Source organism: Vombatus ursinus, unplaced genomic scaffold (assembly GCF_900497805.2).
Source record: "Vombatus ursinus unplaced genomic scaffold, bare-nosed wombat genome assembly UNPS02014807.1, whole genome shotgun sequence".
Taxonomy (NCBI): Eukaryota; Metazoa; Chordata; class Mammalia; order Diprotodontia; family Vombatidae; genus Vombatus; species Vombatus ursinus.
This window is the reverse complement of record NW_020954585.1, coordinates 1,161,714-1,183,456: the sequence shown is the minus strand read 5'-3', so window position 1 is coordinate 1,183,456 and position 21,743 is coordinate 1,161,714. Positions and strand designations below refer to the sequence as shown.

General features: G+C 37.7%; 1 protein-coding gene across 1 annotated transcript; it reads left to right on the top strand.

Annotated features, from left to right (window-relative positions):
• Positions 1-718: 718 nt before the first annotated feature.
• Positions 719-20,792, top strand: LOC114052416 (Golgi to ER traffic protein 4 homolog). The gene is made up of 9 exons (XM_027875007.1): positions 719-983; positions 9,516-9,594; positions 10,460-10,541; positions 11,527-11,676; positions 16,145-16,283; positions 18,303-18,443; positions 18,534-18,609; positions 18,889-18,961; positions 19,441-20,792. The coding sequence occupies exons 1-9, from the start codon at positions 826-828 to the stop codon at positions 19,527-19,529; spliced, it is 987 nt and encodes a 328-aa protein (XP_027730808.1). The 5' UTR covers positions 719-825; the 3' UTR covers positions 19,530-20,792.
• The last annotated feature ends 951 nt before the right edge of the window (positions 20,793-21,743 follow it).

Sequence of the window (21,743 nt, the reverse complement as noted above, 5' to 3'; positions counted from 1 at the left end):
ATAGAGAATTGTTTAATGATACTCGGAATTGTCTTATAGCTGCGCATGATGGTGACTAGGAAAAAGACTAACAGCTTTACCGTCTACATGGAAAGATGAACCAATTAAAGCCCTACATGACTGTAGCATTAAATGGAAAGTTGCTTTTTTCGTTATTTAATCCTAAATCTCCGGAGGTGAGTGGCAGAAGCAAGCAAGATTATAGTGAGGAAACATCTAGGAAACAGATCAAGAATCCGGATTAGCGGGGAAGGCCGCCTTCGAGAAGGGTGTGATCAGTTCGGGGGATATGCCTCAGCTCTCGCCCCTGGCGGGGGACGGTTCTAGGTACGCCGCCCAGGAACCCAGAGAAGAGCACAGAGCACGACCCGTACGCGTGTGGGGGAGGGGCGGAGGGCGCTGGCCGAGGTTAGAAGCATCTTAAGAGGCGCGCATCTTCGCACTCTCCAGCTGCCGAGTTCTCAGAACGTGGGCGCACAGCTCTTTTAAGCCCCTGCGCGCCGCAGCCTTCACACATGGACATTGTGACGTCACTCGCCTCCTCCGTCCCCCGTCTTGGGGCGGGGCAGTTGTAGCTCCTCCTCCGTTGGGATGCGGCCCTACCCAGTCGACCTCCTCCCTCCCTCTGCCGTCGTCGCCGCATCCCCTCCCATGAGGTCACGTGGAATGGCACATCGCCGACACGCCCGCTGAAGCGCCTTTGACTGTTCCCTACAAGCCACCGTAGAAGCCCTCGGGCCGCCGCCAGGACGGAAGCCGGGGAGGTTGGAGAGTGACTACGGGCTGCGGCAGCCTTAGCGCCTGCTCTCTGCGCGGGCCCCCGGGATGGCGGCAGCAGCTGCGGCGATGGCCGAGCAGGACAGCGCCCGGAACAGCGCCCGGAACCGGGGCGGGGTCCAGCGGGTGGAGGGCAAGCTCCGCGCCAGTGTCGAGAAGGGCGAGTACTATGAGGCGCATCAAATGTACCGGACCCTGTTCTTCAGGTAGCCGGAACTCGCGGCCGGACGGAGGGCGGTCCGCCAGTCTCGGGGCGCCGGCCTATGCTTTCCAGAGCTTTCCGCCTCGTCAACCTAACCTGGCACCGGCACCGCCCTCCTCTGTTTCCCTATTGGCGGAATGGAAACCAGCTCGCCCTCTCATTGGCTCGCGCGAATGCCTGTCGTGTGTGTGGGGGGGTAGAGGCCCGGGGTAGTGTGATCAGGGCCGGGGAGATCCCTAAAGGGGAGTCCGGGGATGGGGAATGGGGCTTCCGGGCACCCCTTCCAGGGCCAGGCTGGGAGGGGTGCCGGTCCCTGCCCCGACCCAGCCGCGCACGCCCTTTGGGGCCTCAAAACTCCGGTTGGGTCCACCCCACCCCACCCCCTCAGCCTACTCCCGGCCTTGACCTCTGCAGGTAGCATGAGGGCCCCTCCCTCTCCCCGGGCCCAGCTCTCTACTAGCCCCCTGCCCTTCGCCAGTCCTGTGCCCACGGGCCGGGGGTGGGGTGAGGGGTAGACATTCCCAGGGTCTGTATCCCTTTGCTTCTGGGATGTCAAGAGTGGGCATTTATTTTGTTGGTTGGACACATGCCCCCATTTCAGCACCGTCGCTGTCTGTGGGGGCCGGCCGCGGTCTCCCTGACATCCTCCCTTGTCTTACCATCCATAACCCCGCCCCGGGCCAGGAGAGACAAACGACTGTCAGCCTCCCACGCCGAGAGCCCCCCGCCATTCCCTCCCCGCGAAAATCTGTTTTTCTCTTTCCAGGGACTTTTGAGTTTAAACAGGGTGGAAAGTTTGATATGTGTAGACTCTCCCCTGCCCTTGTTCTTGGTGGTCGTGCATTAGTTCATCTTTGACTAGCTTATAAGGTGTATTAAGTAAGGCCTGCCCATCAGTCTTGCAGAATTTAATTGGCTAATTTCTTTAACGCAAGGCATTAGTTGACTCTGATTAGGGTTTGTGAAATACTGTGGCAAGCATGGTTTAGGTCATTTTTGTGAGATTTTGATTCTTTCTCAAGGGATCTGTGTTGATTGGGCAAGACCAAACTAGTATTAGAAATTGTTTTTTTTTGTTGACCTCCAAAGTAAAAGAGAGTGTGTATTTGAAATTATCATGGTCCTTTTGGTCTTAGCACTGCTTTCCTTGAGGAAAACCTTGACCATAAATATTTATGTTTTCTTCAAAGATAGTTAAAATGCAGTTTTCCCTCCAAAATAATCAGATTGAAGTTTTTAAAATCCTTTCCTCTATTGTCCACTGCCATCTTTTATAGGTTTAGTTGACATATAAGCCAGGAAGAGTATGTGTGTATTTGTTGTAATTTGACCATAGGAATTTTCTTTTAAGAGTAATATTGTGTAGTCAAAAGGGCTTTGGATTTGGGGTCAGAGGACTTAGGTTCAATTTCTTATCTGGTTACCGACCAGCATCTTAGAGTTAGAGCAGGAGAAGTTAAGCTCAAAGAACTAAAAGGACTTGTCCAAAGTCATTACTCCGGTATTAAGTAGCAGTTTTGTATAGAACTGAGATACCTTAACTCCAGACCCAGTGCTCTTTTCCTCTACACCAGGGTCTAATGACTTCTGTGTGTGTGACCTTATGCAAGTCAGGGAACTTCACTTTTCTGGGCCTCAAGCTTCCTCATCTGTAAAAATAGTGGAAAAAAAAAACCCAAAACTAATAGGTTGGATTAGAGAATATAATCTCTGAACCATACAAGCTTAAAATCCCTTATCTTAGGGTCAGTTCTAGTCTTGCTGGAATTTAGAGGGGTTACATGAACTTGTTGGTTATACTGGAATTTTTGTAATATGAGTTAAAAGTAAGTTAAGTGGGCATTGATTGGAACTTGGAAACATTTCATGGTGATTCTTACTCTGATAAGATTTGGCTTATACTGTACACACACAAACATACACATATGTAAATTGCCATTGCTCAAAAGCCTATAAATACAAATTTTAAAGATCATTTGTACCCATTTTTGTTGCTTAGCCCAACTTACATCTACATAATTGTAAAGTAAGAATAGTATTTTGGGTTTTTTTTTAAACATGTTTTCACTTAAATTCTGTTTTATTTATTAATCTGAACTTAGTAATAATCAGTGTTGTCTAATGTGCTGTCAGATTATGTTCCAGAGACATTTTGAGCTTGTTTCCTTTAAGGATAGGTAATTAAGTGAACTTTACTGAAATGATATTTAATCTGAACTGCTAGCATTACAAAAGCTGCGAGTTTATGTGCCACCAAAAGTTTTGTAAGTGTAATTCTTCATATTTGTTCAAGGGAAATAAAAAAGGAGGGTTGTCCAGATAAAGTGATAAGGCCCATATTTTCTTTTCTAAGAAGTTTCTCTAATAACCTTTTATTCCTATGGAATATCTGCAACTGTATGATAAAAAAGAATGTTAATCTCTCCATTTGGTCTTAAACTGAAGGCAAATTTTTTTAAACCATAGTAATATCTAAATAATTTTTGACTGGTAGCTTTGAAATTTCTACAAACTAAAGCTACATTTAGTGTTTTTAATCATTCTGCTACAAAACATTTTTTTGCTCTTTAAAAATAAAGCTATTTTTAGTTTTACATGAGAATAGTGTTTCCCAGTAGTTTAAAACAACTTATTTAATTAGTCTCCTGGTAGAAACCACAAACTCTAATGCATTGTGTTTATAGTTGCTAACATTTGAAACTAAATATTATTAGCTGACAAATGTTGGTGACTTAGTAAAGTTGATTCTCCTCTCCCCCCTCAAAAAAAAATAAGTAAACTAAATAAGTGTTTAGACATGAAACTTAGTTGTGTGTTAGCTAGTCTACACCTTTTGAGGGTGTAGGGGGACAGACTAGCCATTTATCTATTATGATAGTATGTCCTTATGTATGTTTAAAGTTGGCTTTAGTTCTGTGGCAATCAGGCATCTTCAGTAAATGTTAGTGTCAGTTATAATAAGAGTAAGTAAACCTCAAACTTTTAATTGAGATTGATTTCTACACAAGCATTTTTTCATATGCCTGTTGTTTTCTGAAAAGCAATTTCATGGATTTTAGCTTGTTCTTTACTTTCAATTGAATCTGAAGTTACTAAGAGTGTTTAATTTACAATTATTAAATAGATACACTCAGTTAAGGGTAGACCAAACCTTATATTAGTGGTGACATAGGTAAGAAAATTGAGTAATATATTGAGTTTAGATTCCAATTTTAGGACCCTAGATCGGTGATCCCAGGATGGTTCCCAGTGGTCCAGCTTTGAAATTGTCAAAATAGATACATTTTAATTAACTTTATTTTTAAAATAAATTTTTATTGATGTATTTTTTTACATCATCAGAATTTCCCCAGTATCTTTCATCTCCCCATCCAGAGAACCATCCCACATAACAAATAATATTTTTAAAGACAAAAGAGGAAAAAAATCAGCAAAACTCGTCTACATCAGAAAAGTCTGAAAATATATGCAATGTCCCACCACATTAGTGATTCTTCCAAGGGTATCTTTTCATGTTTCTCTTTTGGAGCCATGGTTATTCTTTGTCATTTTGTAACATTCATATATGAAATTTTTTATTTTTGGTGGTTCTTTCCTTTCGTATTGTTGTAGTCATTTTGTATATTGTTTTCTTAGCTTCATTTACTTCATTCTGCATTAGTTCATGTAGATTTTTTTTTTGCTTTATTGTATTTGTCATTTCTCACAGAATGGTAATGTTACATTACATTCAGGTACCACAATTTGTTTAGCCATTCCCCAGTTGATGAATTTTGTTTCCAATTCTTTGCTACCACAGGAAGTCCTACTATAAATATTTTGGCATATTTGAGAACTTTCTTCTCGTTAATGGCCTCCTTGGGGTGTAAGACTAGTAGGTTTCTTACTGAAATTGCTTTATCTCAAGTACATAATTCCTGTTTTGGAGAGGTTTGAGAGATTTTAAGAATCTGAGAAAGTGTCCCCAAAGTTCATTGTCCTTTAACTTTATTTTTAAAGAAGAAATAAGTACATGTTATGTGGTATTTATTTGGGTTGTAATGAAATCAAACTAATAGAGTATGTCAATTAAAAAAAAAGTATCAGAACCACTGGCTCATACATTTAGGATCAGAGAGCATTTCAGAGTATTCTGCAGCATTTTCTATAGATTAGGTATGATTCAAGTAACTATATAAAACTGTCAGCTGTCCTGTGTTTAATTTGTGGCCCCTTTCCTTTATCTGCTCCATTCTAAGATGAATACCTGATTCATTCTTTTTTTTTTTCTTTTTCTTTTTTCTTTTGTGGTGAGGCAGTCAGGGTTAAGTAACTTGCCCAGTCACACAGCTAGTAAGTGTTAAGTGTCTGAGGCTGGGTTTGAACTCAGGTCCTCCTGACTACAAGGCCGTTGTTCTATCTACTGTACCACCTAGTTGTTTCATTCTTAACCCATGGAAGGATAAGCACAAAAATTTCAGTTCCTGTATTCATTATCTTCAAATAGAAAAATGACTGAGAGTACCAGTGGGTGGCCTCAAGGGCTCAGTCCTTATCAGTTGAGTGTGAAAATGTTCCTAATGGGGGCAGGTAGGTGTCACAATGGATAGAGCACCGGCCCTGAAGTCAGGAGGACCTGAGTTCAAATCCGGCCTCAGACCAAACACTTGACACTTGCTAGCTGTGTGACCCTGGGCAAGTCACTTAACCTCAGTTGCCTTAAAAAAAAAAGAAAGAAAAGAAAAGAAAATGTTCCTAATGATGACTGACTGTTTACAGATTCTATACTTGAAGAGATGGTTTTTATATTTTTAGAGTAAAGGAATCTTTGTATTTGTCTTTTTCTTATCTACCAATGACTGTGCTCATGTATCTTACTGATTCACTGTAAGTAATTTAATATTCACATTTACCATAGTGTCTTTAATATTAGAACTTCTAGGGATGGATGTCTTGTGGAACTGTGTAGTTCTGGGGAGCACAAAGTTAGGACATATCTTATGTGGATTCCTTTACAAATTACAAATTCTTCATGTTGACAGTTATCTATATAAATGGTTATGGTTTAGATATTTGTACTTGATCCCAGGTTTCTGGTACCTTGCTGCTTTTGTTTGTGCATATTGATCCTTTTGTGTGAGAATTAGAGCCTAAAGTTGGCCCAAATTACTAGGTTTTATTTTTTCTTAATATAATTTTTCCCTGTGATATTTTTGAAAGAGTATCTCTTTATGTAGCCAGATTTTTTGGAGATGATCTAAAAGTATGAAAGAGTTTTGCATTTTTAGTTTAATCACTGTATGTGGTTAAATGTTTTAAAAGGCCACCTGGTACTGAAAAATGCAAATAATCTTTCTAAAAATTACCCCAAAGAAGTGCTGAATAGTAGTTTTGTCAGTCTTCTAAGATCTTGCAGTGTTTGCTAAGTGATCCTTCAACATCTATAGCATGTTATATACAGTGTATTTTAAAATAGCAGATGACCATACTGAATACATAATAAATCAATTGTGAGATCTGATGACAAAAAAGAAATCAGCTTTATAGTAAAACTACTATATTATCTTATAAGCAGACTATTAAATATAAAGACAGCCTCCCTGCTTTCACAGACACATTTCATTATTCTTATTTGATCCTGTATTTACTGAACTTTCTGACTATTGAATCATTCATTGATGGAATGGAGCCTGGTAGGTAAAGTAGAATTATAACCCAAGTTTCTTGAATTTCTTCCTTAAATTCTTACATCACCCTCAGCATGGCAGTGAAACAATTAAAGGCATTTTGGATGTTTACTTGATTTAATGTTTTTCTTTTCTCACCACAGTTAAGTAGATTTTTCCCGTAATATGCAGCAGTGTTTAGGTCTCAGATTAAATGGAAAGTTAAAAGACTTTGACTGTTTCCCATAGGTCAGTAACTAAGAGGATATAAGAGTATATGGGTTTATATTAAGTTAAAATGAGTATATGGGTTTATATGTTATTGTTAATTTCGGAATGATTTTAAAAAATATTTTGATAAAGAACTAGAAGAGACAACACTCATAGAAATAGAGTAAAGGAAAAAAGACTAATTCTTTTGTGTATAGTCAAACTGATTTATCTCTGTAGGTAAATCTGCTGTTGTAATTATGTGGTGGCATAGTAACACATAGCAGGCAACCTACTTTGTTATCCTGTAAGCAGACTATTAAATATGAAGACAGTCCCCTGCTTTCACAGATACGATGTCATTCTTATTTAATCCTGTATTTACAGAGTTTTCTTCTCCATTGAAGTCTTACTGTAATGCTTCATCTTATTTTTGAGGTGATTCTAGTTTCAAAGGCTGTGCTAGTGGAGAATGTTCGCAGTTCCTACCTGTACAGTTCCCAGAAAGGGGCCACAAATGAAACACAGGACAGTAAAAAAGCAGCCTTCTATAGTTACTTGAATCATGCCCAACCCCTGTATAGAAAATGGTGCAGTTCTTCACACTAGAGAAACTTTGAGTCTGTGCCCTATGATGTGATGGATTCTATGGCTGCCACCAGAGGACTGGAGAGTTGAAGTTGATCCCTGGATTTTGCCACAACTGTTAATGAAGACCATCTTCCAATGAGTTACTTACTACCTTTATGACTCTGAGCAAGTCACTTAGCTTCTGTCTGCTGCCTTGCTTTCCTATAAAATGGGAATAATAAGAGCACCTATTTCCCAGAGTGATTGTAAGGATAAAATGAGATAATATATAAAAGCACTTTGCAAACTTTAAAGTACCATATACATTTAATACATTTACATCTTCAGAAGCATGGAGGAGCTTTAGTCTATAGAAGAGAGATTCTTTAGAGGTGAAAAGCAATTCATCTTTATGGACACTACATATGTCCTAGTAAAATGAGATAAACCAATTTTACCAACTTTTTCCCATTTAGCTAATGGTTATTTATTATTTTGACTCACAGCCTCCAATATTACTTATCTGGCTCTGTCCTAAAACAAGAAACGATTAAGAATGTCAGAAGATTTTGAAGGATGTAGCCAAAGATGTTCTCTTTTTCTTACACAGTCATCTTACGTGATAGAACTTTGAGTGGAAATTAAGTGGAGAGGAGAATATGTGTAGTAGAATTTATTTTCAGCTTTCTGCCACTTCTACTGCTCTTGTACTAGTGGGATTGGTTACTTTGTCCCAACTCAGAACAAACCACTGTTCCTGTACACTTGCTTAAATCTTCTTTCATCCAGAAATCTCACTTTAGTATTATCCAGCCCCAAGGCAACTTTCTATCCTTAGAATATCACTCCCCCAACTTGTTAAACTTTCAGTCTCCTATCATTCAAATAGCTGAAAATTTGTGCAGCTTTATAGGACTAATGAAAAATGGAGATGGCTATTTTCTCTGCCTATTTCTTTTCAGGGTTTGTACTCTTAGGTCTATCTTGCTCTCTCTGCTCCTCAAGTGTGTACTTTATGTATATATATTGGGACTGACTGCTGATACTATTTACATATTTGATATTTTACTTCTATTGACTTTGTGTCATCTATGATTTATCAAGATTTGTGGTGGCTAACTGTAAAACTGGAGAGGGCAGAGATCTTGTTTCATCTAAATGCATCATGTACAAATAGATACTGGATAATAAATGTTTTTAAATTAATAGGAATGTGCTGCTTCCTTACTATTGTCCTTCCCTCCCCCAAGCAAAGCCATTTGGCAATGTGTAAGAAACTCAGACCTCCCCTTGAGATTTTTTGGTAGCAAGTAAGTGTTGGAGATCATGGCCACTACAATCTCTGAGGGCTGAACTATATGTGATCTAAAAGTATTTGGTTAGGGAGAGAGGCCCTGTGGGAATAAAAGCCTCCTGGGGGCTTATGAGGCTTCAAAAAAAATCTCTGAATGTTAGAGAGGTAGAAGGAGCCTTAGACATTTTATAGTCTTACTCTCTCATTTTACAGATGAAACTGAAGCTCAGGGAAGTTAATTAACTTGCCTGAGATACACAGTAAGTGGCACAAGCAGGATTTGAACTTTGGTCTTTGGACTTCATATCCATCCCTGGTATAAAGCTGTATGTGCAATAAATAAAAACTTGATACTAGCTTTTTTTGTTGTTGTTTAGTCCTTTGAGTCATGTCTGACTCTTAGTGACCCCATTTGGGGTTTTCTTGGCATAGATACTGGAGTGGCTTGCCATTTCCTTCTCCAGTTCATTTTACAGATGAGGAAACTGAGACAAACAGGGTTAAGTGACTTTCAAAGGGTCATACAACTAGTAAGTGTCTGAGACCAGAAAATGAGTTTTCCTGAGTCCAGACCCAGTGTTCTATCCACTGTTCCATTTAGCTCCCCAATTATACCTTCTTTGAAAACTTGTGTATGTTTAACATTTAAATTCTAGATGTAGTCAAGCCCTTATAAAATCTTTGTTTTGTGGAATTGAATGAAATTGTTAGACTCTGTCAATGATGTTAGGAACACAGTCCTCTTGTCCATTTGGAGCAGTTTGGATGTACTGCATTACTTGACTGTTTCAGTGTTGTTTGTTCTTCATTATTATAGGTACATGTCACAAGGCAAACACATAGAAGCAAGAGAACTAATGTACTCAGGGGCATTGTTGTTCTTCAGTCACAGTCAAGTAAGTGACTTTTCATTTCTATTTCTGTTCTAGAAAAAACTGAAATGTGAATGCTAAAGAAAAAGACTAATAGGTGGCATGCTGTGGGCTGGTGCTATGCATTTTGTCCCATTTTGAATCAGTTTTGACAGTAGTAACCTGGTTGTTCCATTGAATAGAAGCCCACATCTGCAGTAACAGGCACGTGGAGCCCTGCCTTATTTTGTGCTGCTTTTACAGCTTTGGCTCCAGCCCTTTTGGGTGCCACAGTGACAATATTATAGCTAGGAACACCTCATGTTGTTCCCTGATATGGTAACCAGTTATACTGGAGTAGTAACCCTAAGGACCTTCCCTCCCAGATCGATTTTTCTTTTTTGATTGGGTAAAGAGGCTATTCTCTGCCTCATTTCTTATTAAGCCTTAATCACTGAGTGGGTGTTGCCTTAGTCAAACTGAGACCAGTTAAAGACCTTAGCTGGAAAAGGCCAAGGTCCCCCAGTCCTTCTCCAGTCGTCCTGATCTATATCTTGCCACTGGGCCCAGATGGCTCTGGAGGTGAAAGTGAGGCTGGTGACTTTGCACAGCCCAGTTCACTTTAATGTCATGGCATCACCTCCATGATGTCATGGTCCTCTTTGAGAACATAGGACAAGCAAGAATGACAAGCAACAGCCGGTTTTAGTACATCCAGTAAATAGTTATTGTGTCTAGAACAGCTTCATTTATCTGTTCACAAGCTTTGAATCATTTGAAAAAACTGGTTAGCACTGCTTGTTTAGCATATGCCTTTGAAAACTGAAAGCATCCTTTTTTTGTTTTTAGAAACTAATGAGAGCTTCATGACTAACAGTATGCTTCTTGTTTGTTTGTATATGTTTTGTAGCAAAACAGTGCTGCCGATCTTTCCATGCTGGTTTTAGAATCCTTGGAGATATCAGATGCGAAAGTAACTGACGAGCTATTGGGTGAGAATTTTACTGTGTTGAGCTTTACAGTGCTTAAAGTACATCTGCATTTTAGAGATTATTTTTAACTGGCCACTGATGTAATGATTTCTTAAGTCTTTTAATTCCCTTTTTGGTGCCTTGAGTTGTGACGTGGTGTGGCATTAATTTTGCTTTAGAAGCATCACAGCACTTTTCACAACTGAAGATCATAGTCTGTGATTGAGTTAGTGCTGAGCATACTGGCACACTTAGCAAACATCTATGTTTTATAGGTGGAGCATGATTTTTGGCACTGTCCTCTGCCCCAACACAGGAGCAACATGTAATGTCTGCACAGTAATTGACCTCTCCGCCGCTTTGATGGACAGCGGCTTCCCATCCAGTCAGCGAGGTGATGTGCGCATTGCCCGCGAGTCGGCCATTTTGTCAAAGAAACTTTGCTTGGCGGACTGTCTAATTCGGTAAGCGTGCAGTTCGTGAAGCCCTTTTTGTGAGCTTCCCAGCTGGAAAGAATATGGAGAGGCCTAGCCACCCCTTGCCTCCACTACTCTTCCAGAGGCCTGTCGACAAAATGGAGAATAAAATTGAGGAGTCTGTAATGTTTCTGTGACTCCATCCTGGCACATTTACTCCCCAGTCCCCTGATAGTGTTGCCCCATTCTAGATTTCATTCTTCCGCAGGGGCCAACCTCCCACTGCAGCCTTCCCTGTCCCCCAACTTTATCACATCTGGGCTAAGCAGTGAGGCAGGAAATATTTTTTTTCCCTTCCTACTCACTAAGGGAGAGTATGGCTTCTGGCACTGCAGCGGAGAGGTCAATTGGATATTAACAATTCACAGAATTAATATGAATTTAAATAGTACATTTGGTACATATATCTTTTTAAATGCTCTGCAACTTTCTTTTAAAGTAAAAGAGTTGGTTTTTAAGCTGTAGTATATCCACAGAACACTCAATATGTGTTTTCTTTGATTAAGGATCTATATTTATATTGCTTTTAGAAAATTTGGCTAAAGTGTTTAGTTTGATGGATCCAAATTCTCCAGAAAGAGTGGCATTTGTATCCAGAGCACTGAAATGGTCCAGTGGTGGATCAGGGAAATTGGGTCATCCAAAACTACACCAGTTATTGGCTATCACGCTATGGAAAGGTAAGAATCTTTCCTTTGGGTCACTTTAGAATTGGAATGTGTCTAGGGAACATCTCATTGATAGGTTACAATTTCATAAGTGTAAAAGGAGAACTCTAACTGCCGCATGGTGGGCACTAGCTTTGAAGTCAGAAGATTTAGGTTCAGCTCCTAGCTTTGCTGTTTACTGCCTGTGTAACTATATTTGAATCATTTAACTTCTCTGGGTCCCAGTTTCCCTTTCTGTAAATTGAAAGGGCTAGACTAAATGACATTTAAAAGGATCCTTTTAGCTTGGATTAAACTACAGATTATATAAAGTTGAAGAATGTGAAATGCTTGGAAATGAAATGTTATGTAAATGTAAAACAATGAGTTGATGAATAATAGAGATTAATTGCATAAATATAACCTTTTATAGAGTATTGATATGGGTGTGGCCATATGACCTTTATTTTAATTTTCATTTTGTAATTAAAATAGTCCATTACAGCTCTAGATTGGGAGATGAGGGGTGGGGTGTTCTTTAAAATGCTTCAAGAAGCGTTTGTCCAAATTCAGGTGTCTGTACTTTCTGCTTCTGTATTTAACCTCTTGACTTTTAGTAAATCTTTAAGAACACTTTGGTTTGATACTTTAGCTAACTATGCTGAAATTAATTGTAATACATTGAAACTTTATTAATTGCCAGTCATTTGGAATTCAGAGAGTTAGGCTGAAATATATCTTTACATTATAAACTCTTCTTAATGTAAATTAATTATGTAAACAAGTTTAGAGTATTTAGGAGAATTTTTTTTTTTTTGACTTTTATTTGGTGAGGCAGTTGGGGTTAAGTGACTTGCCCAGGATCACACAACTAGTTAAGTGTTAAGTGTCTGAGGTCAGATTTGAACTCAGGTCCTCTTGACTCCAAGGCCGGAGCTCCATCCACTGCGTCACCTAGCTGCCCCTTAAGAGAAATTTTAAAATACTTTTCTTGTACCTTCAAGTATCATACCAGTGATGAAAATGGTCATTACAAAGAATTTTTATATTCATTGTAATGGAAATAGAAATGGATCTGGTAGAGATGCTCTCTTATAACCTGGGAAGAGTTGGGAAACCTGGGACTACTTAGCTCTTCCATTCATTTTCCATATTTAAAGTGACTAATCTCTGAAGCAAAAATCAGGACACATGGTCTGGAGATATTTCTTTGGTACAGCTTCATTAACAGTAGACTTTCTTTTCTTGAAATCAGGACTGTTTCAGAAAATACAGGATATTGTCACCTCTACATTTCCTCAGATTTTTCTTTCTCTTTTAGCAGAAATGTGTAAAGACTATTTATTTAATTCTTGAAAGTAATGAAACTTGAAGGAAAAAAGCGATGGAATTGCATTTCCTGAATAAATAAAAAAGTTTAAGCTGGGTAATTGAGACTTTTTATTAATCCAGCCTTTTTGCCCCACCCCTCTTTAGTACAGTTTAGTTATCAGTGCTTACAGAGTCATAGATCTACAACTAGAAGAGACCTGACAGGGCATCTAATCTAAGGCCTTCCTCATTTTAGAAATGAATAAACTGAGGCTTAGAGAAGTTGAGTTAATGACTTGACCAAGGTCACAACAATGTAGTAAGTGGGAAAAGTGGAATTTGAATCCAGGTTCTCTCATTCCACTGGCCTCCACACTGCCTCTCTTCTTTAGCTCCATATTCTTTATGTAGTTTGTGTTATCACCTGGTCTCCTTACACATGCAGAGAGGTGCTTGATCAGTCCTTTTTGATAATTATATGACAGCCTTTTCTGCATTTTGTTAAAAAGAGGTTCACTAATGAAAATAATTAACCACCTCTGAGCACAGTCCAAGTGTTTCTTTTACTTTTTTTTTTTTTTTTAACTTTTTTTGAGTGAAAAAGAGTACCTGGAGTCTCAGGACAAAAGACATTTTTTAGGGGAATTTTTCTTCCCTTTTTCATATATTTCTATGAAAAAGTTCAGATTTTTTTTTTTTTTAATTGTGATCTGTTTGCTCAGTCATTGTACTTTCCCCGGGGACAGAAGGTATGATATACCTGGGTGTGGGGGCAGTAATCAAGGTTCTAATCCTGGTTTTGTAACCTTGGACAAGTTATTTCACCATTTTTGAGCCTTTATTTTTTTATTTGTCAAATTAGATCTAATTACTATAGACCCTTTTGTAAATTGTAAAGCTATTATCAAGGGGGTGAGGACTGGTCCTGTGATTTCCTTGAGAGAGTGAAGACAAAGCTCCTTCTACCAATATAGGTTAGTATCTGCTCTGTAGGCCAGAGCCCTGAGAGATTAAATGTCCTGCCCAAGGCCATACAGCCTGGGGTATTTGTCAGAGGAGGAACTTGAACCTAGGTCTTTCTGCCTTTGAAGCCAGCTCTCCATCCACTGTGCCATGCTGCCTCTCATTATTATTAGATAATCTCTAATTTGAGCCTTTTATTCCACATACCATAAATAAACATTTTAAAAGCTACGATTCAGATAGGCTGGAAGAAATTCTCTACTGTACCACATAACTTTTATTGTTCCTATTTTAATCATTTCATAAAACATATGTCATCAGTATTGTCTTCTTATTTTTGGCTTGACCCAGTTATAAACTCTGTATTGATAATTTTTTCCATCTTCACAGTTTTTATTTTTTTTTTTTTAGTCTGAAGGGTTTCTTGGATCTTCTGTTTTCTCCCTTTAAAAAAATCCTCTCTTCCTTTTTTAGAGATTTATTTTATTCCTCTAAATTTCACCTTTGCCTTTCTCTTCTCATATGTATGCTTTACAATTAAGTTTGGCAGAACAATTCTACTTAAGAAGCTTGTACTATATCTAAAGTCTTTACAGAATTATTAGCAAATTCATGGAATTAGAATTTCAGCTAAATTGTAGTATGATAGGAGAGATATGACATACACATAATTTTAGTTCAAATTAAAAAATGAAAGCAGAAGCATATAGATATTCAGTGTTTAGCAGAAGTGTGGGAAGTATTTCCAGCTGGAGGGTGGAAGTGGGATGGAGGTACGTTTTATAGAAGAGATATTTGAGCTGTGCCTCGAAAGGTAGAATTTCAAGAACTGAAGGTACAGTTAGGATGAGAATTGGTTAGAAAGAAACTGATAACTACTAGATAGCTCCTTTACAGCAGAGACTTCTTCCTATTTTGTATTTTTGTGGGTCATTTGTATATATTGAATTAGAATTGATTAAAAAATGTTAAAGGAACCTAATGAATTAATTTACTCATCTGTTTTCACTGCTGTAGCTTTGAAATTAGTTCTTTAGTCAAAATATATAAGTCAAAGATAGGTTATTTCTTTTGTTTTTTAATTAATTTATTTTGATTTATTAACAATCACGTCCATAAGCTTTTGAGTTTTAAATTTTTCTCCCCCTCCCTCCCCAAAACAGCACACAATTTGATATAGGCTATACATATACATTCCTATTGAACATATTTTCACATTAGTGATATTGTAAGGAAGAATTAGATCCAATAGGAGGAACCACCAGAAAGAGGAAACAAAATACAACAGAAGGAAAAAAATAGCAAATAGTATGCTTTGATGTGCATTCAGACTCCATAGTTCTTTCTTTGGATGTGGATAGCATTTTCCATTATGAGGCCTTTGGATCTCCAAAGTCTTAGATCCTTGTATTGCTGAGAAGGGTTAAGTCTATCATGATTAGTCATCGCACAACATGGCTGTTACTGTGTACAACGTTCTCCTGGTTCTGCTTACTTCACTCAGCATCAGACCATACAAGTCTTTCCAGGTTTTTCTGAAGTCTGCCTGTTCATTATTTCTTATAGCACAATAGTATTCCATTACGTTCATATACCACAAGTTGTTCAACCATTCCCCGGTTGATCGGCATCCTCTCAATTTCCAATTCTTTGCCACCACAAAAAGAGCTGCTATAAATATTTTTGTACATGTGGGTCCTTTTTCCATTTGTATGATCTCTTTGGGATACAGCCCTAGAAGTGGTATTGCTGGGTCAAAGGGTATGCACATTTTTATAGCCCTTTGGGCATATTTCCAAAAGATAGGTTATTTCTAACAGGGAAGAGGGTTAGCAAACAGTTGAGGTAGTGACTCATTATTCTTTAGTGAATTTTTTCACATCTTGTCTTATTTCTTACTTAAAGTAAGGCACAGCATTGTTTTTAGTTCAGAAATATGACTCTCAGTCTCTACTTTCAACAGGTCTGTGAACTTCAAATAACTTATTTATGTAGTAGGGATATTTTGTATTCAAGTGGGCTGTTTTGTTTTCATTAATTTTTTTGGTTGTAGAACTTTTATTAGTGACCAAGCAATTTTTTCTTCTCTGTTTCAGATACAAGATCTTAATTTGATCTTGAGCTATGCCATAAAATAATTGTAGCAGAAAATGTTTGACAAAAAAGTTTATTCTATTTTAAAAACTATCAAAATAATACTAAATATTTTTCTTTTCCTCCCTTCTAGAACAGAATTATTGTGAGTCTCGGTATCATTTTCTGCACTCCACAGATGGAGAAGGATGTGCAAATATGTTAGTAGAATATTCTGCCTCTCGAGGATATCGCAGTGAGGTGGACATGTTTGTAGCACAGGCGGTCTTACAGTAGGTATTCCTATTTTGTTCATTTCAAGACTATTTACTTTGAAAAATATTTGATTATATGAACTAACTTGTATTCTAGAGTAGCTTAAAAAACTAGTTTGCAACTTATCATTTGGTAAGAATAATGTGAAGTTAAGAGTGTTTGTGCCTTTAATGAAAATCTTAAGATGTAGACTGTAGGTTTAGTATTTTTTTTTTTCAGGAACTATGCCTTGCTAATAACCTTTGAAGATCAAAACTTTTTCAAGTCTTAATTTTTATGATAACTTATTTGAACTTCTAAGTCACTTTTTATTTTAATTGAGCAGCTCCAGAATTGTTTTGAAAGACCTACAGATTAGATTAGTTTCATTTTCAAAATGTATTCGAAAAACAAAACCAAACCATTATCTTTCTCTTCTAAGACAATTTGTCTCTGAAAGGAAAAACACATTTGATTAATTATAAGAAATGCCTTGGGGCAGCTGGGTGGCACAGTGGATAGAGCACCGGCCCTGGATTCAGGAGGACCTGAGTTCAAATCCAGCCCCAGACCAAACACTTGACACGTACTAGCTGTGTGACCTTGGGCAAGTCACTTAACCCCAATTACCTCACTAAAAAAAAAAAAGAAAAGAAAAGAAATGCCTTACGGTTTTCTTTACTGTAAATAAGACCAACACACTGAAACTGAAATTTGATTTTCTTACCCAACATTTTTGCTTGTAAAATAACGATTAAAATTCTGTGTAGCATTGACTTTTAAAGTGTGATGAAGGAGACCCGCCCCCCCCCAAAAGACAGAGGAAGCAAAGGCAAGAGACTAACCTAAATGTGTTGTAGATTCTAAACAGGGCAGAGATTATCTATCCTAGATGCTTGGGCTATGTGATTTTTTTGTGGGGGGTTTTTTAAATTTTTTTTTATTTTTAGGCAATTGGGGTTAAGTGACTTGCCTAAGGTCACACAGCTAGTAAGTGTCAAGTGTTTGGTCGGAGGCCGGATTTGAACTCAGGTCCTCTTGAATCCAGGGCCGGTGCTGTATCCACGGGGCCACCTAGCTGCCCCCTGGCTATGTGATTTTTTCCAAATCTTCTTTCTCCTTTATGCATGATTTTCACATGTGTAATTTTTTTTCCTATTCTCCTAAAACCCGATTTGGTTTGGCATATGGATACATTTGAACAGGATTTGCTTTGTGGAAGTTTAAGTGCAGAACTTAATACTCTGGTTTGTTTACCACGTAGGTTTTTGTGATAGATGGTTCATTGATAAAGGTGTATGTTGAACATCTAAGATGTGTTCTTGCCTTCAGGCATCTTACAGCATATTGGAAAATATGAGCTATACGACAATGCCTTGAAACTGAATTGGTGTAAAAGTTTAAAATACAGAGCTTTTCGTTGTTCTACGCATTCTCTCTAGAACTAAACTTAATACTTTTAATGAATTCATTCATTATAGGCAACTTATTTTTGTACCCCCAAAATGTTCTGAGATTATTATTTGTGGAGATCTTAAGATGAAAAATTTTAGTGACATACAGTTGTAGAACTATAGCATGGAAATTAAAAGTTAGTGTGATACTTTGACTATTAAACAGAAGCTATTTATGCTCCTTATTTCCTGACCCAAAGGACTCTAATAAGACCTTTATATGTCCTGATATGTGTGGAATTTGTCTGCATTATAGTGGCATTGCCCTTATGTACTATGTGAGTATAATAGCCACATAGTATTTTGAGTTTTTCCAAGGGATACATCTTTTCATTATTGTATGCAGGAAGAGTATAAGAGGATTCCTTCTTAGACCTTTGGATTAGATCAAATTGATGAATGTTTTGTCTAATTTGGGCCAGTTCTTTTTAATTTCCTTTGATAGGGATAATAATTGCTTGTAAAAATTAAATCAAAAACAAAGAAATGAATTTTCTTTGATAAACCATGTACTTGATCTTTCTATGGAATTTTAAAATATGAAATCATACTACTTTTTATAGTCTTCCTAAAATATAGCATTTTCTTAATTTTTTTCCTTAGGTTTCTCTGTTTAAAAAATAAAAGCAGTGCTTCAGTGGTATTCACAACATATACACAGAAACATCCTTCAATACAGAAGGGACCTCCATTTGTACAGCCCTTGCTCAACTTTATCTGGTTTCTGCTGCTGGCTGTTGAAGGGTAAATTTTATTGTGTTTTTATTAGCAGCAGCATTTTGGTTTATGGCCTAAGGTTTCATCATTCTTTTCTGTTTGTTTTTTTTTTTCCAGAGGCAAACTAACTGTATTTACAGTATTATGTGAGCAGTATCAGCCCTCACTCAAGAGAGATCCTATGTACAATGAGGTTAGTAGCCAGATGTGTTTTATTTGAACAGTTGGATTATTAGACAATACATACTATTTAAAATGAAAAGGACTTCACAAACCTACTTTTGCCTTCAGTAGGATAGAATGGAGTTACTCTTGTTGAAGATATAAATTTAACCAAAATTGAATGTTGGTTGAAAACACTGAGCATAAAGAGTTGAGTCATGAAAATGATGGGTGTGTGTGAGCTATGTAGGTCAAGCTTCTTTTTTCATTATTTGTAAATTGACAGTAGCATCTCTTTCCTGTTTTTCAGTATCTCGATAGAATAGGACAGCTCTTTTTTGGAGTACCACCCAAGCAGACGTCATCCTATGGAGGCTTATTAGGTAAAAAGCCTGAGTTGCAAATATTGCTAATCTAACTGCCTTTGCTTAACATTTGAATTTAAATCCCTATTGTCATATATATTTTGTTTAGCCAGATGTTCCATCTCTAAGCACATGATAGTAACCCCATGAGAAATCATTTATTTCACTTCCCAACTAAAAGGCATGCTTTTATCTCAGGTGATAACAGAACTTATGTTAAGGAGCTGTAATTTCTTTTGGCTTGCTGTAGTACTTCATGTAAACGAGAACCATCACTTATTCTTAGGAATAGTTTAGGGGCCTCTGAGGCTATCTAGGTGGCAGTGGCTTATAATGTACCCGCTCGCTACTGCTGGCTTTACAGGGAATGGCTGAACACTCCTTTAAAAGTTTTTTTTGTAGATTCTTAGTTGAAAAAGACAGATTTGGAAACTTTAAAAGTGCACTTTGAGTTGGTTATGACCCTTTGCAACATTTCATTTCTCATTTCATTGTAGGGAACCTTTTGAACAGTCTTATGGGATCAGGGGAGGAAGAGGATGCAGAAGATGGTCAAGAAGATAGCAGTCCTATTGAACTCGATTGAAAACTTTTTTCACTAGGAACTGCATGAATCAGACATCTTGATAACTCAAAAGACATTTTCAGAATATGAGCCCTGAAATTTTGTTTTTCACAACTAGGAGGGCTCTCCATTCTGTTAAAAGAAGGTTGCTGAGATGTTTATAATGTTTGGTCTATATTATTTATGTAAAAAGGGTAGCCAGAAGAACTGATTGGAGTGATTGTTAGCAGCCTTTCAGTATGCTGACCAGTGACTTTTGATTGAGTTATATAGTCATTTATGGTTTCAACTGCAGTATTCCTTTTCAGATTAATACAAAATAAAGCACAGGCATTACTGTTACTTTACCCTTTCAAAATCATTTTGTTTCAGTTTCTTATGGGGGAAAAATAACACATTAACTTTTGCTGTCACAAAGGAATGTCTTGAAAGGCAGAGTAGTTTTTAGCTTTTTCTCTGAGCCTGGTGCCAAATGTGTTTCAAGGCATGCCAAAAGAAAGGGTGCATTTCGTTAGCTCGATAACATTAAGTACCCTTTGAAGTGCAGCACATTTTTGGAAAACAAAAGAATTGGCTATCTCAAATCACAATGTAACTTGTGCCCATCAAAACTGATTTTTTTTTTAACCTTTCAAATGTGTGTGTTCTGAGTTTTGCTTTAATTTGAATGGATCTTTGTAGCATGTAGGTAAGAGGCTGAAGATATTGAAGTCCATTCTACTGGTTTTATACATAACAAATTCTCATGTTGTCAGTCTTTCTCCTTCATCCATGGGATTTTGCTGCCTTTGATGGACTTTGACAGTGTTAGTTGTGTATGTGTGTAAGGTGACAGTTGTGTTTAATAAAGCAAGCCAGCAACCCCTGCCTTCTAAGTACGACCACTTTTGAAATGTCATTTAAAGAAAAGGGATATTGCAGAACTTTAATTTCTGTCTTAATGCAATATTTATTTTTATTGGGTGAATGATTCCTTTAACTTAACATTTTAGAGAAAAAAGACATGAAATTACAGGAATAACTGCAGACCAGGAATTAGCAAGTCTACACTTTATCACCTTATGATGCAGTGCAGTATGCCAGATATTACCAATATAATTACAAAAGGGGGTGGGGGGGGAAACACTTTATTTTTTCACAGTTAAAAGACGTAGATTAATACACAGTGATCATGCATGGGGAGGAGGGAAATACAATTTTATTTACTGTAAAAACAAATGGAATTTAAAGGAAGGTTTTGTGTTAATGTTGAGTTTAAATAAATACTTTATACTGGGACTTGAAGCACTGTTGATTTTTGAAATAGCTAAATGGGGAGGGGGTATGTCTCATTTTAAGCCTTTTTCTCTCCAACATGAAAACACTGAGTACTATATTCCATCAAATTTCTGATGGGTAGGAACAGCGGCTAGCTGCAGGGTGCTCTTTAGGTTGCCAGGCCTTACTTCTTTACCCAAGGCTGGGCCAGCTTATTTCAATAAGCTGTAAATGTCTGTAACACAGGTATACTTCTAGTGTAGCTTAGGTGGTGAGATATTTTTCTTTATTTGAGCACTGATGGTACACAGAAGACATCAATTCTCATACACACACACACAGACACACAGACACACACACACACACACACACACACTCTCTCTCTCTCTCTCTCTCTCTCTCCCCCCTAGGATTTAGAGGAAGAGATTTTAGAGGCTATTGCATCCCCCCACTTTACAGTTGTGGGAACTGAGCATTGGAAAAGGGAAATGACTTTGCCCAAGACATTGCATAGATGGTGAAGTCTAAGTTTTCTGATTCCAAATCCAATGTTCTATAATGGCATAGGTGTTTTCTGTCTGTCAATGATGCTTAAAATTTTTTTTTTTTTTAGTTTCCCCATTCCTGGTACAGAACATCTACACTTAGAAATCATCTAGATAAGTATAATTAAAACTTTGATGTGATGAAATATCAAGATACCTAAGACAATAGTGTACTTCCACTTAGTAAAGACCCTTGTTGTTCTATATACTTGCTGTAAAAATTAACATTATTCCATCCAGCTACTAAGAGACCTCCCAGCAGCTCTTAGGCTTATGGCTCATTAGTGGTGTCTACAAAGTGACCTGAAATTTCCTTGTTGTGCTGCGATTAGGCACCCATCAGGTTCTCCAGAGAATTAAAGACTTTGGTAACGACTTGATTACCAACCCTACTGCTTTTTTTTCTTTTTTTAAACTTTGGTGTTTCACTTGA

What these genes read in the sequence shown, in the direction of transcription:
- LOC114052416 (XM_027875007.1), top strand. Translation starts at nt 826, where the DNA reads ATGGCGGCAGCAGCTGCGGCGATGGCCGAGCAGGACAGCGCCCGGAAC. An exon ending in AGTAACTGACGAGCTATTGG is followed by an intron (nt 10,542 to 11,526) that starts GTGAGAATTTTA and finishes TATTGCTTTTAG; the next exon opens with AAAATTTGGCTAAAGTGTTT. An exon ending in CTGCTGCTGGCTGTTGAAGG is followed by an intron (nt 18,444 to 18,533) that starts GTAAATTTTATT and finishes TTTTTTTTCCAG; the next exon opens with AGGCAAACTAACTGTATTTA.